General features: G+C 42.6%; 1 protein-coding gene across 10 annotated transcripts in view; it reads left to right on the top strand.

Moving 5' to 3' along the window:
- MARCHF7 (membrane associated ring-CH-type finger 7) overlaps positions 1–16,881 on the top strand; it is a 31,687-nt gene that overhangs the window by 12,480 nt on the left and 2,326 nt on the right. For 9 of the 10 annotated variants that reach the window (XM_077319974.1, XM_077319972.1, XM_077319970.1 and 6 more), the window contains 8 exons: positions 1,010–1,168; positions 3,103–3,277; positions 3,745–3,909; positions 5,396–6,491; positions 7,646–7,815; positions 9,985–10,094; positions 13,636–13,749; positions 14,696–14,744. In XM_077319974.1, coding sequence (XP_077176089.1) covers positions 1,010–1,168; positions 3,103–3,277; positions 3,745–3,909; positions 5,396–6,491; positions 7,646–7,815; positions 9,985–10,094; positions 13,636–13,749; positions 14,696–14,744 — 2,038 coding nt within the window. The remainder of the gene's footprint in view (positions 1–1,009; positions 1,169–3,102; positions 3,278–3,744; positions 3,910–5,395; positions 6,492–7,645; positions 7,816–9,984; positions 10,095–13,635; positions 13,750–14,695; positions 14,745–16,881) is intronic. The other variant, XM_077319975.1, reaches the window with a different exon arrangement.

Here is a 16,881-nt window from a genome sequence, read left to right as displayed (position 1 = left end):
TGCTAGATGGAATCCATTCCCATCACAGCAGACACTCAGTACAACTGCAGATGCCTAAAAGCCACCCCTCAAATCCTCAAACCTATGTCGTTGGCTTGGGATCCATCCATATATCCCAGCGTCTTGGGCGGTTTCTCTGTTATGCTTTCTTGTGCTTGGTCAGTTTTCCTCTCCAAGATCCACATCGCTGTCTTCAAGAACAGGCTTGTATGTTTCTTGTTTTCCTGTCCTTTTCTTAGCTTCCCCCACAATAGGTCAGTAGCTTGGCAGAGAAAGATTTCCCTTTTTTACAAACACCCTTGTTTTCGCCATTCTGTAAAATGACCTTTTCTTTGCAAAAACTGCTTTAACCTTTGTTCTTCGCTTTTGGTTAAATAAAAATGCATTTTATTTTGAAAAGTTTATTCTTATTCTTTTGTGTGTTGGTCTGAATCTCAGCCTCAGTATACATAGAGTTGAGGATCTTGGTGTAGGACACCCTGAAAGACACCTCTCTGCGCTGTGCCAGCAGAGGGACACCTTTGCTTGCTACTGGGCTTGCATGTGCATAGCAGTTTGGGTAACGGATGACGTGAATCACCTTCACTTTGCTACATTTGTGGTAGATCACAGCTAAGTGCAATTTAATGGGGTTTAAGTATTGATACTTTAAAAAATAAAGCTGTTAGTCCAGTGCTTTGGTTAAAGCTGCAATGTTAAGTACCTGTTATAGAATATAGTGTTTTGAATGGAAGGGTAAGAACTTCTTACACTTCTATTCAGAGCACTTGAGAGCCAGCTTGGTGCAGTGGCTAGGAGTAGCGGCCTCTAGTCTGGAGAACTTGATTTGACCCCCCACTCCTTCACAAGCAGCCAGCTAGGTGACCTTGGACCAGTCATAGCTCTCTTAACCTCACCTATCCCACAGGGTGTCTGTTGTGGGGAGAGGAAGGGTAGGTGATTGTAAGCTGCTTTGAGGTAGTAGAAAGCAGGGTACAAAAAACGAGCTCCTCTTCTTTTTTTTCCTCAGGAATCCAGTCGGCTGCATAGTTCTGGTAGAGATTGGGCCATTGGAGAAAGAGAAGCCTATGAAAGCCCGTGGAAGCTTCCAACTTCTTCTCCAACTCGCTACTCAGGAACACTTGACCGTCCATGGTCTGGAAGATTTTTGGGAAGCAGAAACAGATTGGTAGGAGTTGTTAAAGTTTCACATTAATTGTTTTCTGAGTTAATTGTTATGGGAGCTGCTTTTGAACGCCTTCCTCATAAGCATGATTCAGACCGGGGTAGTCAAACTGCGGCCCTCCAGATGTCCATGGACTACAATTCCCAGAAGCCCCTGCCAGCAAACGCTGGCAGGGGCTTCTGGGAATTGTAGTCCATGGACATCTGGAGGGCCGCAGTTTGACTACCCCTGATTCAGACATTCATACCTCATACAGATAAGCTGTACTTGTTTTAAGTGTCTAGAGGGGGATTGTAGAACAGTAGCTTAATCTCAGAAAGTTATAAGGTAGGGGTAGTCAAACTGCGGCCCTCCAGATGTCCATGGACTACAATTCCCAGGAGCCCCTGCCAGTGGGCAGACTCAGCAGCCTGTGTATATAGAAGACTCAGCAGCCTGTGTATATCCATGTTTAGGTGTGGGTTTTCTCAAAATCTTATGTGTTTAGTGACAGCACTTTCTGTGAATGCTTCATATTTTGTAGTCTTTATGTTTCCCAGTTACTTTCTGCTTGAACACTCATACCTGAGGGATACAAGTTCCTTTTTTAAGACTAATACACAGCCTTGCCCCTCTGTATTATATTTTCAGGAAAACTTGGCACGTTTACTGTAATAAAAAAACATGTTTTTAAAAGGCTGAAATCAAATATCCACCCTCTGTTTGTGCTTATGCTTTTATTGTGTCACTCATAACTAGAGTAGATGAAGTTGCATAACATGAAATATTGGTGTCAGTAGGGAGGAGTATTGAAATAAGGGCATGAGACCATTGAGAAAAAATACAAAATCCTCAAAGGTTCCTTACCAGGTCTTAGGCAGCGGGGAGAGAGAAGCTCCTCTTTGTGAAACACTCCCATGCCTGCAGCTACACTGCTGTGAAAAATGGAAGGATTCTGACCTTGTCTGTTTGTTTCTCAGTTGTCATCATTATTACTTACATTTTATTTGGATTTGGCTGTATGGTGAGCAAAGAATGAGATGAATATATCCCTTAAGTTCAAAATGTAGCAGTCATAATGGTAGGTCAGGCCTGCGGAACAAGCTTGAATCCAACTAATGAGTTGAACAGTCAAAATGATCTAATTGGGCATATCTGACATTTCCCAATAAGGAAGGAGTTCCAGAGCACAAGCGCCACCTCTGCACATGTCCTCTTCCTAATAGATGAAAATGTCACTTCGTGATGGTGGATGAGGGAATAAGCAAGGGTGAAGTTGCTCTCTGAAAATCATTAGCAACAGATGTTGGTACCTGGGGTTTGCAATCCCTTCCCTTTTTTCCCAGTTTGGATTTATTGGACTGAGAAAAGTTTTGGGATTTCTGAAAAAACCTTGAATCCCAATACCAGCTGAGTATTCAGATCTGGGATTTTTCAGAAATCCCAGTTTTTTTTCCAGGTTCAATAGACCTAAGATTTTTAAAAGGAGGGAGAGGAATCACCATCCAGGAGTGGCAAACATGCAAAAACTCATCCAAAACTCATCCATCAGTTCACTTCTCGATATTGTACTTATGAATGGCCAGTTTCTGATTTTTATTACCTTATATATAATATATATAATATATGTATTTATATGCAGTTGTTGTAATCCAGCCTGAGCCTTCAGGAAAAGGTAGAATAGAAATCCAATGAATAAATAAAAATAAATAAAAGTTGTGCTTGTAAAACTTGCCAGTGGTAGTTTAGAAATAAATGCTTTTAGCAATGAATGTAAGGATAAGATACGCTTGAAGGTTTTGACATCTCAAATCTTATTCAGTTTTTCACTTTATACAGCTGTTCTATCTGCTAACTTAATTTTGTAGTTAGATTTGATTTTTTTAATATTGAAGAAATATTGAAGAATATTGAAGAAAACACGCAACTCACCCCATTAATTTTTTTTTTTTGAGTAGTCTGCATCGTCGTCTTCGCCTCTCTCGCAGTCTTGGTTTGGTGAATCTGAAAGTACTCAGGGAGCATATTCGTCAAGGCTGCATAATCAGCAGCAGGACAGTGATTCAAAGAGACCTAAACTTTCCTATACATCTACCTCTGGTGTGAGAAGTAGTGGTTTAAACGCAGTTTCAGGTAAGGTTTGAAGTGTATCTTTCATGTTGCTATATGTTAAAGCCTGTTTCTTGCTCTTCTGCATACATTTACAAAATCCAGACAGTAAAATACAGAATAGCGTGCTTCTCTGCCTGAATGAATTTGCTGTTACAGTTTATGAAATATAGATATGTGTACTAAATCCAATCCAAGTTTAGCAAGTGTGTGGGATATCTTTGTTGCAGATGGACAGAGTGAAAATTTTGTTATTTGCCCATGAGATGCATTGAAATCTTGGGTTAATGTTTTGAAGAACTACTCACTTTCCTTTCTATTCCGAGCACATTTCGTTCAGTTTGCATTCATGGTTACTGGAATCAGGAATCTTGGGTGTTTGCTTTCTCGCCTGCTCATTTCACATTGACCGTGTTACACCTTAATATACCGAAGTGTCATGCAAAGAGCAATCAAAATGGAACTTTTCAGTGTTAACTCTGCTGTTTTAGATTCCCCATGGAGGTATAGCAGTGTGCCCAGATCTTCAACTATGGTCCTTGGGTCATTAGGAACCGAACTTGTGAGAGAGAGGAGAGAGCTAGAAACAGCAGACCCACCCATTGGTAGTCTTGTGGATTACAGTCACAGGAGTGGTGACTTCCCGTCTTCATCATGTATGTATTGGAAATCTGAAATTTTGGGGGAACATGTTATGTGCTTGGTTCCATTTTTAATGCTCATGAAAAGTCTGACACTTCAATTTTGCTTGCATGAACCCTGGAATCAAATAAGTATGGTTTTATATTATGAATCAAGGTACAACAGAAAACTTTAGAAAGTTGCTGTCTAGCATTGTTCTCCATAGTAATATTTAGTTTAAAATAAAGCCAAATAAGCTGTTCTTGCTGACTGTAAAAGTTGCCATTAGCTTATGTAGTTGAAAGAGCCTCTTGTGGCGCAGAGTGGTAAGGCAGCCGTCTGAAAGCTTTGCCCATGAGGCTGGGAGTTCAATCCCAGCAGCTGGCTCAAGGTTGACTCAGCCTTCCATCCTTCCGAGGTCGGCAAAATGAGTACCCAGCTTGCTGGGGGGTAAACGGTAATGACTGGGGAAGGCACTGGCAAACCACCCCATATTGAGTCTGCCATGAAAACGCTAGAGGGCGTCACCCCAAGGGTGCTTGCACAGGGGATACTTTTACCTATGTAGTTAGTTTATGTAGTTAACCAATGTATTGGACCTTTCCTGCTAGTAACCATGAGTCTGGCTACTTAATTCTAGTTAATAAAATAGACTAATTTAACCAACACTAAGTATGGAGCCCAGAAGCAGATAAAAAGACTTTCCATTTAGGCGTGGAAAAATCTTGTCCATGTGATTTACATTGTCCTGTACCATTTTGTTATATCATTGTGCCACTCTAACTTTTACTAAATTTACATTTCTGCTTTTCTCAACTTGCTTTCCTTAACACTATATTTAGAAAAACTAAGAAACTGGGTTTTAGATCTCTCAGTCATTGAACGCAAGATTTGGAGATTGTCCCCAAAATTCCCTCCCTCCAGCAGTTCTATTCAGCCCTTAGAAAGTTGATTCCCAGTGTTCCAGATTTCTTCTATCAGTAGAACTCTGAGGTGTAAAAGAGGCAGGAAGGAGTGAGTGATTTTGTTCCCTCCTTGCTGTAGCTTCCTTACCTGTGTTGATAGTTCACGTGGCCTGTTGAAGCTAGAAAACAATTTCCCTGAGATCGGGTAGAACTGTCGGTTGAAAAGATATATTCATCTGTTTCAGTCATAACAAGTCGGTTGAAACTGAATGGGATACCACATTCCTTTAGAGCTCTTGATGGTTCTTGAAAGGTTGATTCTAATAAAGGGATGTGTGTGCATGTATAGTGTTAAAGCTGTTAGGTTGGTTGGCTTGTATGCAACTATTTATATTCATGTTGCAGTTCTAAGCATACTTGCTTCACTTAGAATTCTAGAGACATATTTCTGAATAAAAATGTGCAAGACTAAAATGCATAATGTATTTCCTAGGTTCTTGTTAATCCTTATTATGGCAAGTATAATCAGTTTGGCCCAGCTAACAATATCATTTAGTCAATACATATCTTAAGAGTTAACTTGTTTTGCTTATTTTTTAAAATTCTTCCATTGTAGATCTTCAGGAAAGATCTGCTGCTTCGTATGCACAAGGAGCAAGACCAAAAGACAACTCAATAAGCTCTTTGAGGCTGAACACATCCGTGAACCGCCAGTTGCCTTCTGAACATCAATCATCATTACTCTCTAGAGACCATAGCTGGAGTTCAAGATCCAACTATGTCCCAAGAGAAGTAGAATCTTCAGAAAGGAATATACAGCCAGAGTTTACCCATGGTGCCCTGAGAAGTGGAGCCAGTTCCTCTAGCAGTTCTGAGAGGATCACACAGTCCCAAAGGTCACTAAGTGAACCTCCTGGCGATACTGAAGGAAGGCGAACAACAAGGCAGCTGTTGTCTCGTTTAGCCTCTAGTATGTCCTCCACATTTTTCTCGAGAAGGTCTAGTCAAGATTCTTTGACTTCCAGACAATTAGGTCCCGAACATTCATCTGTTTCAAGAACTCTTTCTGCTCCTCAAGCCAGTGCTGCTAACAGAGCTGAAGGCACAGAAGCTCAGTCTCCTGACGTTTCTCAGGGATTTAGCTTCCTTAGAAGACGATGGGGCCTGTCTGGTGTTTCACTAAACCCTAGTTCTGATTCAGAAGCTGAGAGTTACAGACCTGAGTCTGAAAGCAGAAATGCCGGATCTTGGCTGTCATCATCTCTAAGGAATAGGTGTACACCTTTGTTTTCCAGAAGGAGGAGAGAAGGAAGAGATGAAACTGCAAGAACCTCTACCTCTGAAACACCGGCTAGAACACTGCATCTTTTTAGGAGAAGAGAATCAGGTGGCGAAACAACTCTTGAAGCACAAAGTGATTCCTTCCGGCCTGCTGTGAGGCCACCAACACCCGCAGTACCGAACAGTGCTACATCTGCCTCATTGCCGGAGTCTGGGCATAGTAGAAGAAATTCAGGAATGTCCGGAATACTTCCTGGTTCATTTTTGCGGTTTGCTGTGCCGCCAACACTGGGGAACAACTTGTCTGACAATGTTATGATAACCGTAGACATTATTCCATCTGGCTGGAATCAGTCTGATGGACAAGATACCGACAAGTCCAAAGTACCTCCCTCAAGAGATCCTGAAAGGCTGCAGAAGATCAAAGAGAGGTAAGATGTTATCTGTATATACTAAATAATTCACTGGGGGGGGTGGGCTGTCCGGGATAGAAAACCCTCAGGGGCCAATTGGAAGGTGTGCGCGGCACGCCGCCCGATTGGCTCTTTGGCCCCGGACCACAGGCCCCAGACTCGACCGGCTGCCTCCATGCCATGAACGCGGAGGACCGCGCACCTGCCTCCTCGCCCGAGGAGGAGACCGCAGCAAGGAGCAGTGGACTGGCCCCAAGGGGACGCTGCCATGGCCCAGGCCACTGCTCATCACTGCCCCGGCCCAGACGACGATGCGTGGGGCTGCTCCGTCGCCGGGAGCGCCCAGGACCGTGGAGACACGAGCCACCGCTTGGAGGGCCGAGGAGGCCCCATGCCCACGAGTGGCTGCCTGGCCGCAAACAGACTGCCCCACAGAGGGTCGTGCAGCCACCTACTGCCCACCAGACCGCCCCAAGTGAGGGGCCGCTGCCTTGCCGCAATGCCAGGGCCCCGGGGGCCGGCCCATGGGGGGTCCTTCCCCTAGCCTGCGGAGTGTCCACGCCACCTCCGCACTCCCAGGAACGCCGTCGGGGTGGGTGGGAGCTTCCCGGTACCCCCCTTTAAAGCTTGCTCTTAGAAGCGGGCTTTGGAGCCTAGTTTAAATTATAAAATCTTCAACTTAATTGCAAACTTTCTTCCTAGTACAGTGCTTAGTGGCAACTTTTAATCTTATTTGTTACATTTATAGCACCCTTCTCTCATGGACTCTGGATGGTTTATAACATAAATAATAAATCATAGTCACAATACTAAAAATGGGAAGTTTGCAATTGTTAAAATTATTACAGTTGTAAAATCATGAATTGTACTGTATTTCCTGGTGCTGGTTTGCATTTGCTTAGGAGTGTATGCCTTTCTCAGGAGTAGGGGGTAAAGCACCTATAAAATACTTCAGTGGCATACAGTCTTATACTCTTATCTACCAATGCAGGTAAGTGTGTATGTAGGGAAGCCAGAGCCTTTGATTTTTATGTGCCTCAACTATAGGCCTGGCAGAACAGCTCCATCTTGCAGACCCTGCAGAACTGTTTTAAGCCTTGATGTGATTCAAGTGCAGTAAAAGAAATGCCAATACAGTCGGTTTACCTTGATGACTCTTCTTCTTCCCCTAGTCTACTTTCAGAGGATTCTGAAGAGGAAGAGGGAGACTTGTGTAGAATATGTCAGATGTCATCTACATCCCCTACTAACCCTTTAATAGAGCCATGTAAATGCACTGGAAGTCTACGATATGTTCATCAGGAGTGTATGAAGAAGTGGCTACAATCCAAGATTAACTCTGGTAAGGTGGCTTCTAGCTGTTTGGGTGAAAGCCATCTTTATGTAATGCAGAAGTTAAAATTCTGTTTTGAGACCGATACCTAGAAATTGTAAACAAAAAGTAACAATTCAAGTTCCACCATACATTGTGTTTACTTTGACATTCAGGACCTAAAAGCAAGTTATATCTCCATCACAAAAGCCTTAACAGATGTTTTGCCTAGGAAGAAGCAGATTGAAAGCAATATGGAATAGTCAGGGGTGAAGCACTCAAGTTTCATTGCCACAGCATCTCTGCTCCAAGTCCCAATCCTGAAGTTTTACATCAGGATGTATTACTGTTATTCTACTGTTGGAGTTGTCTAGTCTAGGGTCTCCTTCTTATGATGCTCAACTCTACAAGAGTATGTCTGGAGCACTTCTGTCCAGAGTAATTAGCATCCCATGAATTGGTGCATTGGTATCATTCCCCCTCATTAGAAGAAGAAGAGTTGGTTCTTATATGCCGCTTTTCTCTACCCAAAGGAGTCTCAGTGGCTTACAGTGGCCTTCCCTTTCCTCTCCACACAACAGACACCCTGTGAGGTGGGTGAGGCTGAGAGAGCCCTGATATCACTGCTCGGTCAGAACAGCTTTATCAGTGCTGTGGCGAGCCCAAGCTCACCCAGCTGGCTGCATGTGGGGGAGCGCAGAATTGAATCTGGCATGCCAGATTAGAAGTCCGCACTCCTAACCACTACACCAAACTGGCTCTCTCACCAAACTCACCAAACTGGCTCTCTTGGTTATTATTAGCATAATAACCGAGGAGAAGGTTGGAAAGTCTCTCAAAAGGACCCTGTTCATGGCTTCTGTGCAGCCCTACATGTATGTCTGCACAGAAGACCACCCAATGAACAACGGTTACAGGTTAGTGCAACCTTGTTTTTTCCCTCCTTACCAGTCAAATGGGTATGAAGTAGACATTTCCAGGTGGTTGTAAGGGCCTGTAGGCGGTGTGTTGTGTTTCTTATGTTGTCAAGGAATGTTGGCAGTGGAGAGCAATATGTATGAGTGAGCTCTGAACTGGTTAATGCTAGGAGATAGGCTGAAGGTAACAGGGGAGCTGTTGATTGCTTTTTTGGGGTCTAAGAGTATTTGTGTGTAAATCTGCCTAGAAGGATGTATGCCTTGGTCTCTCACTCTTAATGCTTTTCAAAGCTGTTTATTAAGGATGGGGTTCAAAATTCTGAGGACATACTTTTGTCTGAGACAAGTTCTTCACCTATAATAGGTTTCCTTGAGGTCTATCTGTACTATATAGGTATGTCAAGGCTTGCTAGACAAAGTTGAAGGCAGCAGAAAAAGAGACTCAACATGATAAGGATTTCCTCAAAAAAAGGAAGCCACAGCCTTCAGTTTATAAGACCTGAGTAGGGTTGTTAATGATAGTACATTTTGAAAACCTTTAATTCATAAGGACTCCATAAGTTGGAGTAACTTGGCAGCACTTACACACACACACACACACACACACACAGAGCTAGGTATGATAGAACAACTTCATTGTAGAAACTTGCTATCCATGTGACTGTAGGTGGGGCCTTGTATTCTCTGATCTCTCAGCGTGTGGATCTTGAAGACTGTGCTGCACCTATCTTGGTCTTTATTGACTATCAGGGTAGGAGATGCCGCTTACATCTCCTGCTGCCCACTGACTTCTGAGGACAAGGAGGAGTAATTTGTATTATTATTTTTTTTACAAACCTTTAAAACATTCTTGGCCGCAGTAGCCATGTGTTCCCTCACTTCTGCAGACCTGTTTGTTTAAAAGCCATCAACGCAATTAAAAACTTGGCAGCCAAACAATTTTGAGTTCAGTTCTTGTGATTATGCAGCTACCACCTCTGACTCACATATTATTTTTATAACTTTATTATTTTTTTAATGGCTTCATTATTACATGTAAGGGTATTTTTAGGGCACTTTCATACACACACTGAAAAATGCGCCATCAGTCTACGTACAGTACACTTTGCAATTGTATTTAACTGTGTAAAATGGCAAAATCCTCTTACGGGGGGATCTCAAATGAGTTGAAAGTGTGAAAATGTCCTTGATCTGTTTTCAGAGATTCAGTGTTGGCACCCTGCTTTTCCGCAAGTCTTCCAGTCTTTGCCCACTAAAAGTGTTAACTGTCTTCTTGCCCCAGGTTCTTCATTGGAAGCAGTGACTACTTGTGAACTGTGCAAAGAGAAGTTGCACCTCAATCTTGATGATTTCGATATCCATGAGCTTCACAGAGCACATGCAAACGAACAAGTTAGTATATTTTGGCTGATTTGGTAAGTGTCAGTTTAGTGCTGTGAAGGAAAGTTTTCTTATAGGAGAAACTATCTATTCAGGTCAAATTTGGTATTTCTAGTTATTTCTGTCCTGCTTTTGACCCCCATGGGGACTCAAAGCAAACTTCCAAATAAAAAGAAAGAAAGGAAATAAATAAAATTGGGAATACAGTGGAATGTTTCAGATGCTGGGCTGCTCCTGGATCCACTAGCTGGGCTCACATCAGGGCCACAGGCTGTGTGAGCTGAGGACAAAGAGGTCTTTGGCCATGGCAAGGCTAAATATCTTGACGTGGAGGAAGAATGGTAGCTCAGCCAAGACCTTCTTCAGCTGGCAAAGATACTGTGTCAGCCCCTCCTTCCCTGAGATGTGTATAAATCTACTAGATTTAAGAAAGTCCCATGCCTTAAGGCTTGGGAAGAGGTACAATGGGCATATGGGCAAATTGATCTTTTTTGCTGATTTCTCTTAAGCATTCTGCGGGGTGATTGGAGAGGCACAGGTTTTGCAGCTGCTAAGCAGAAGTAAATTATGGATTAGAGCTGGTAGAAGAAGAAGAGTTGGTTCTTATATGCCACTTTCCCCTACCCGAAGGAGGCTCAAAGTGGCTTACAATCTTTCCTCTCCCCACAACAGACATCCTGTGGGGTGGGTGAGGCTGAGAGAGCACTGATATCACTGCCCGGTCAGAACAGTTTTATCAGTGCCGTGGCGAGCCCAAGGTCACCCAGCTGGTTGCATGTGGGGGAACGCAGAATCGAACCTGGCATGCCAGATTAACCACTACACCAAACTGGTAAAAAAGTTGAGCTTTCCTGCCGCAGCCCAGAAGAACCTTGAGAGATGGGGGGAGAACCCTTGGGGGGAAAAGGCAGTAATAACCAAATATGCAGGGACCACAGAGAACTTGGTAACCTGGCATCCTTTCTTGATTGTTATCCAATTTGTCTATCAGTCTCTCCCAACTCAGATTTTCAGACAGTAGGGGGCTTGGGGAAGTCAGGGATAGAGCCTGTCTGCCAGTTGCTTTTGTGATATTTCTCTGGATCCAGCTCTGAATCTTTCAGCAGTAGATACTTTTTCCTCTTGGAGGATTCTTGAATCGTAGAATTCCATGGTTTTGCTCTATGATTCTAAATAAGCAGTAATAAATGTTTGGACTTGCTTGAGGCAGCTTAGGTAGGTAAAGGATGCTATATGTCACAGAGGAAACCTGAGCCTTCAAGCCGTTCACCAGAAGATATGTCAAACCCACCGTGTTGGATGTTAGTAGTACTTGTGAATGCTTCATCCAGCATCCTATAACGTTATCCAGCTTCTCTAGCTGTTGGCTCGAGAAAATTTTGTAAACAATTGAAAGAGGGAACAAAGTAACCAAACTTGTGTACACAAGTTACAAACCTGAAGGGTTGAGCAGCAGTAGAATATATTCAATATTAAAATGCAAATGTGTATTTCAATACTCGTGTACATATAAATTTTTAAAACATCAATAATACATCACACACTTGCACAAGTCCAAAACATTTTGACACAAGGATAAATGACAAAAGAACAGAAAACAAAATGGGGTCTTCTTCAGTGGTCTAATATTTAAATACTCTTATGTGATATAATAATAGGAAGTATAAACTGGTAAACAATATTTATTTCTTTTATTAGATTTTTATACTGCCCTTCCATGTGGCTCAGGACGGTTTACATATAATGTCTTGGGGGGGGGGATACATGGGATGATATAACATAGTCAAAAATAACATCAACAGTAATCCAACAGTGGTTCTGAAACATAATTAACCACAATGTAACGGGAACAGTAACTTAAATAGGCCCCCAGAGGTCAGACAGGTTCAGGGCATGGTTGTCTGAAAGGGTATCTATGGATGTTGTTGGGTTTGGTCGGTCTCAGACAAATGCCTGGTGGAGGAGCTCCCTTTTGCAGGCCCTGTGAAATTGTGGGAGTTCAGGCAAGGCCTGAAGAGGCTCTCACACTTATAAAATGTATTCAAATATATCTTTTGGAGCCCCCCCCCCCCAATTAAAATATTCAAAGTTGACACCCTTGTTGAAGCCCTCTCAACCTGAGTGTATTCTGAGACACATGAGAATATACTCAGGGTGAGAGAGGGCTTCAATAAGGGTGGCACTTAGAAGAATTTATCTTCTAATCAGAGGACTCTAAGAGATATATTTTATTAGTGTGGGAGCCTCTTCATTCATATTGTTTACCATCTTATTGTCCCCATTGTTACGTCACATGAGTGCATTTCAATATTAGACCACTGAAGAAGACCCCAAGAGGGGTTGAAAGGTGTTTGGTTTTCTGTTTTTTAAATTTTTTTGTCATTTGTCCATGTGTCAAAATGATTTGGGTTTGTGCAATAGTGTGTGATATATGTTGATGTTTTAACATTTTTATGTGCACATGTATTGAAATAAATATTTGCATTTTAATTTTTGATATATTCTGCTGCTGTTCAACCTTTCAGGTCCCTAACTAGAACATGTGATGTAACAAGAGTTTAGGATTTCGACATGCACATAGCTGCCCCACCTCAAGACAGACCTTTAGTCTGTCAATAAGTTGGCATTGTTTACTTGGACTTGCAGCCCCTTTCGAGATCTTTCACATCCTTAACTACCAGATCTTTTAAACTGGGGGTGCAAGGGACTGAACCTGGAACCTAACCACATGCAAAGCAGACGCATCACTGAACCATGCCCCCCCCCCCGATTTTGTAGAGGTGTGTGGTAAACCTGGAGCTTTTTTGGAGGGGGGGAGCAGAGGTACAGTAGAAATGAAGACTATGCCACTGCTTTGAGGTGTCTTGTGAACCCATTGGCTACAGTGTATTTATCTTTTTTTACTAATTACTCATCTATAAGCCCTGCATCTTAATATTTGAACCACTCGTGTGCTAAATTAATGCTAAGAAGAGTTAACACTGTACTTTTGTCCTTTAATGTTGCCATTAATCACTGTAACTATTCAAAGGAGTTATTGGATTTTGAGATTTGGCTACTTGTCAAGGACATTCTTTCTTGAGAAAATAAAAAAATAAACTCTTAAAGCTTGCTGTCGATTAGCAATGCCTCTTCAGCTCCACATCTGAGGCATCATATTTGGTTTTCCAAGGGAGCAGCTTTCACACAGATTTATTTTATTTTATTTATTTAGATTTCTATACCACCCATTTCTTTGCAGCTCTGGGTCGTTTACATTGAACATTAAGTAATTTACATGGAAATGTAGCCAGGTTCTATGCAGAGGTACTTGAGCATGAGTTCCATTGTGACCAAGCCCTTCTTTTCAAAAGAAGAATGAGTCTCATGAGAAATCGTGGTTAATAAATAAATAAGAATTCATTGGATCATGCTGAGAGCTTTTTCATGGATATCACATAAGTAATGTTCCTGGGTGTATGTGCTTGGCCACATATAACTAGTACAATGTAGAACTAGTTGTGAATTTCTGTCTGTTAAAGAATTAACAATAAATTTATTTTTTAATTTACAGGCAGACTATGAATTTATCAGTTCTGGGCTTTACCTTGTAGTATTGTTACACTTGTGTGAACAGCGCTTTTCAGATATGCTGGGAGCGATAAGTGAGGCCAACACTCGTGTCCGGGTAAGTATGGTTGATGTCCTTTGACTGGAGAAACAGATTGAGGCTTGTTTAGCTTGCTTCCCCTCAAAAAGTTTTATGTTACTTGAGACTGTGTATACAGAAACGGGGGGGGATGACCAAAATTCCAGCTATAGCCCCTCATGTTCCCTGAAGAGCCCCAGATGGGGGGGGGCAAGGGGGCCTTTGGAGCAGGGGTAGTCAACCTGTGGTCCTCCAGATGTTCATGGGCTACAATTCCCATGACCCCCTGCCAGCATTTGCTGGCAGGGTCTCATAGGAATTGTAGTCCATGAACATTTGGAGGACCACAGGTTGACTACCCCTGCTTTGGAGGACCCCTCTGAAATGTATTGTGGTTAACTTAGTTATGATGAAAAAAACAGTGACCTGCCTTGGCCACACTAAGTGGTTTCTGCTAGTATGTGATGAGATCCTACCTATGTACTGTCTTCCACTTAAAACTAGGGTTAGGAAGAAGGCTAAATAAATGGACCTTGGCTGTTCTACTGTTTTAACTTTAGAACTACAGAATATTCTCTTACATTCTCCATTAATGGCAAACTGGGATAGTATGCCCTTAAGTACGGTGAACCAACATCAAATTACTGGGGATTACATCCTGCCCATTTCCAAGTATTTTCTCCACATTTTAAGTCTTTGTAATGTGTATACTGCTGGATTTTTCAATTCAAGCAGTTCTGCAATAGCTGCTGCTCTTTCCCTAGTCTCTGTAGCTGGAGAAATCAGCTGCCTCCATCCTTGACCCTTCTTGTCTCTGCAGTTTGTGAATTTGTTTGGGAGCAAATGGGCATGTCCCACAGATAACTGAAAAACCAACTGCTTGAAATTCTAAAGCCACCAGTGTGCTCCTAGGTTGTGTTAAGAATTTTATAGTCCTATGGAATTTTGCAACTTTTAAACTGCCTTTTTTCTGTATTGCTTCTAGTTTATTAATCTTGCAAGAACTCTTCAGGCACACATGGATGATATTGAAAGTAGGTGGCTTCTGCTTGTTTGCAGTGAAACAAAAGTTAAAAGCTACAAGGGATCCCCGGTCTTAAGGGGTCTTGATGTACAGTCTGAGGAGCTAGATCATAATTGTTTGGTTTGACTTGTAATCTGTACACAGCTTACCCAATACAATGGAGCGTAGAGTTGTAATAAATCATAAGGATCGAAAGGAGACTGATATATAATTAAGTCCCCTCCATTGAGGAAAGATCTTCCAAATCCATCTATAGTAAGGTTGCTCAAAACCCACAGACCTTGCTTCAGGCCATGAGGAGCAGGGGAGAGTGCTGTGTGCTTGAAAGGCTGAAGGGCAAACAATGCTTGTCTGTGTCTGGCCAAAGTTATTTGCCAGTCTAGTGCTGGAAGTCAAGTCAAGTGCTTGCCCCTTCTTGAAATAAAGATTGGAAAGCCATTCACAGCTGTGTCTGGAATTCAACTGGATTTTGTCTAGATTGTATGGATTTTTTTAGCTCATTGATTCAAGCAACTGAATTAGGAATAATATGGCTTGCTGCTGTTTTTTTAACGAATTTCTGTCAAGTTGGCTGTCTCAGGACAGTTTTTGCTTAGGAGAGGCATTGTTTATCTTCCTAGTGGCGTTTCCTTTTTTTAGACTTCTCGATTGCTTGCAGAGATTTCTCTTCCCAGAAGTAACTTCCATTTAAGGAAGGGCTGCTGTTGCTGGGCAGGCAGTGACTAACTGAGCTGTGTTTGCTGTTGGCCGTCTGGCTTGCCTTTTGCATTTTTGGGCCATGCTTGCACGGCCCTAAAATAACATGCTCGAGGAAGCGCATGTGAGAAGCCAGGGTATCTGCTGCGCTGGTAGTTCTGTCTTGTGTCCAGTGTTTTTGAAGGGCAGCCCGCCTCTCTAAGCATTGGCCTACCATTACTTTTAGGGAGGTTGGGAAGAGAGAAAACATGTGCTGTTGTGAGAAGCTTGGTGTTCCCTGTAGGTCTGTTTTACAGCTGTTTTCCCAAAAGTCCATAGAAATCCCAGGATTCCTGGGTCCTGACCAACATAGTCAGGGTAGCAGAGTCCCAAAGCAGGATTGTTTAAGCAAGCTCAGAGGGTACAGATTGACCCACTGCCCTACCCCCATTGTCTCCATGAAGGACGTTAAGGGGATACTTCATTTCTGTCTTTATTTCTCAGTGGAAGAACACCCCTGTCCTTATTAGTTTCCAATAGTTTGCCATGTTTTTTTCTTCCTTGTTAGTTATCCTTTCTCCAGACATTGTTTTAAAATAACTATTTATTGAGCAAGTCAGGTTATAGTTGTATTATTTTATTTGCATTATTTCTTTACACTTATGGATTTGGGCTCCCTGCCCAATTGAGGGATCTTGAGATCAGAATACTTGCCTTAGGAGCATGTATAGAGTACCAGTAAACACTCAGATGTGTCTAACTGCAATTATGTGTTCAAAATCTGTGCTGTTGCTTTTTTGGGGACATTAAGTCCCAGATGACTCATGGTGACCCTGTAGGGTTTTCAAGGCACAAGATGTTCAGAGGTGGTTTGCCATTGCCTACCTCTGTGTTACAACTCTGGTATTCTTGGAGGTTTCCCATGCAGAATCATACCGGGGCCAACCCTGCTTAGCTTCCAAGATTTGACTATCTTGGGCTATCCAGGTCAGTGTTGATATAGGTGGCTCTTAGAGGGGTAGAATTCTGTTCTAACTGCAGCAAGGAGCCAGCTTGGTATAGTGGTTATGAGTGGCAGCATGTAATCTGGAGAACTGAGTTTCATTCCCCACTCTTCCACATGTAGCTAGCTGGGTGACCCTGAGCTAGTCACAGTCCTGTTAGAGCTGTGCTCACAGAGCAGTTCTGTCAGAGTTGTTAGCACCACCCACCTCACAGGGTGTCTCTTGTGGGGAGAGAAAGGGAATGCGACTGTGAGCTGCTTTGAGACTCCTTTGAGTAGAGAAAAGCGGCATATAAGAACCAACTCTTCTTATTCTACATATGGACTCGTGGATGCAGCTGCAGGTGGCAGGGGGATTACAACTGGGGCCGTCTGTCCCGGGCCTGCACATTACACCTCCACACCTAAGCACATTGTTGACCTTAAAGGTAAAGGTAAAGGTATCCCCTGTGCAAGCACCGAGTCATGT

Source organism: Paroedura picta, chromosome 2 (genome assembly GCF_049243985.1).
Source record: "Paroedura picta isolate Pp20150507F chromosome 2, Ppicta_v3.0, whole genome shotgun sequence".
Taxonomy (NCBI): Eukaryota; Metazoa; Chordata; class Lepidosauria; order Squamata; family Gekkonidae; genus Paroedura; species Paroedura picta.
This window is presented reverse-complemented; position numbering and strand designations above follow the sequence as displayed.